Here is a 2,177-nt window from a genome sequence, read left to right as displayed (position 1 = left end):
AGCTGTGAATCTCTTCTCGAGTGCCGCGTGTTCGCGCGTGAAGGGGTCCTAGAACCTGTTGAAAGATTTCCTTTTAGGGGACAACAATGGCGTGCGGTATTTACGAAGCTGAAACACTTGGCGAAACGTATCAATGTACGTACTGCACGACAACGATAACGTCGTAACCTTGACATTTACGCCTGTGTTCTGTCTGCTTTGTAGTTAAATTCCGGATAAAGGCCATGAAGAGCGTGTACTTTCACGCCGAAATAACGGCGCGCTTGGTATAGAAATGGAATGTAAAGCTAAACGTTTCGAGTACGTCGCCGTCCAAAAATCCGGAAGATAATGAAGCTTGTTTGTGGCGGCGGAGGCAACAAAGTCAGTTACCGCCACGTCCACGAAAAAGTCACGATCAACCATGTGGGAAGCGCAAGTTCAGTCGCAATCAAATCATCGAAAGGAGCAAGTACTTATAGAAATGATGTTTGTTCGCGTGTAAAGCATAACTCTTAGAACGACCTGATTTAATTAATTGGCCATCAGTCTTCGTTTAAATGAACAATATGTGTTGAGATCTCCAATTCTAGTGTCGGCCGGAAGTTTGTGTTCGTATTTATATTGAGAAATGAACCTGCGACGCTATGCAGACTCGATAAGGCGACAATTTCAACGAATCAGACGTTCGAAAAGCCTTCTTCTGCCTACTCGATCGTGGCACCTTAGACGTCGGGTTTTGAAGCCGTAGTCAAGAGAGTTATTGTAAAGTCGCTTCTATCGCCATAGTAGCAGAAAGTCAGTTCATTCGACGTGCTATACTAAAGAATTGCCGAGTCGCATTATATTTGCCACCAGCGAAGAGCGTCATTCGACGCACACCCTACGAAATTGTCAAGATACGAGCCAGCATTCGAGCATAGTGTGTCCTTTCAGCAATTGGTCGTTCGAATTGGTCACCGAAAAGCGTCAAAATCATGACACGTCGAGTCAAAAAACTGATTGGAAGCTCTAGCTTAGAAGTTTTTGTGCAAGACACGGAACAAAGATTTCCGAGCACGCTTGGCATCGGCCAAGAATATTCTTGATTATCTTGTGTAGTTGAGCCAGACTACTTTAGAAAAGGAAGAGACTCGTTACGACAAAGTGATTGCTGGTGACGAGGAGGAGCTACTTACGAATAAGATTACGAATGTTATACCAATATTCTCATGTAAAAATTTATTTTTGGGGGGGCACGAACGACTTGATCGACACGAGCCTTTGTAGCAAGTCTAAGTGGTTGAGTTGTATTATTTGTTTGATCTTTTATTTGATCTTTTTCACCTAATATTGGAAAAACGTTTTTGTGTCGGATGTGATAAGCGCGAAAACGCCGATGCCATAATCGTATTTAAAAAAAAATCATATTTGCAGGTCGCATTCTAAGAAGAAGAAGGATGGACGAGGTGAGATTGTTATGCGCGGTCTATGGCGAAGGAACATTGTTTTTTGTGAAGATAGCACGTGATGCGGACGTTGTAGCGCTACAGACGGCAATCGTGAATGCGAAGAAAGGCGTCGATGATCGCTTCAAAGTTGATCCAAATACGGTGACGCTGTACTTGGCGAAGAAGAACGGCGTATGGTTGAAGGACGATATTTATGTAAAGAACTTTTTAAAAGGTGACAGGAGCGTTGAGTATATGAAAATGCGACCGTCCTGGAGACTCACACGGACGGAGTTGCTAGGGCCAGATTTTCAGCCTAGTGAAGCAGAGATTCACGTTCTGGTGGAACTCCCGAGTGCTGCGGCTAATATTGCAACCAAGCAAGGTCCAGCTCAAGCTGAGGGTGCAGAACTTGTCGAGGCCATTTCTTTTCTTGTAGAAAAAAGGTTCAAGAGCATGGAAGAAAATTTTAGACTCGATTTGAAGAAATTAGCGATAGATTCGCGAGCAAAATTCAAGAAATGAGCGATAAAGTCTAGAGCAAAATTCAAGAAAATAGCGATAGAGAAGAAAGAGTCGAGAGCAAAATTCAAGAAATGAATTCCAAGTTACCATCTCAGTCAGACAAGTCCTACACGGATGGAGCACTAGGTGAAATGGCGATAGAGAGTTTAGAAAGGTTCGAATCGATCACTGTTTTTGCAGCAAGAGATGATGAAGAACCCTTTTGGTCGCAAAGGATACAACGGCAAGCGAATGCCATTTCGA

General features: G+C 43.4%; 1 protein-coding gene across 1 annotated transcript; it reads left to right on the top strand.

Annotated features, from left to right (window-relative positions):
* Positions 1 to 1,418: 1,418 nt before the first annotated feature.
* CCR75_009550 (uncharacterized protein) lies at positions 1,419 to 1,934 on the top strand (the record flags this gene model as incomplete). The annotated part of the gene is made up of 1 exon (XM_067967589.1): positions 1,419 to 1,934. One exon carries the CDS (start codon positions 1,419 to 1,421, stop codon positions 1,932 to 1,934), a length of 516 nt encoding a protein of 171 aa, XP_067820668.1.
* Between the last annotated feature and the right edge of the window lie 243 nt (positions 1,935 to 2,177).

This window comes from Bremia lactucae, linkage group LG12, assembly GCF_004359215.1.
Source record: "Bremia lactucae strain SF5 linkage group LG12, whole genome shotgun sequence".
Taxonomy (NCBI): Eukaryota; Oomycota; class Peronosporomycetes; order Peronosporales; family Peronosporaceae; genus Bremia; species Bremia lactucae.
Note: the sequence above shows the minus strand (reverse complement) of the source record. Positions and strands in the feature narration are given on the sequence as shown.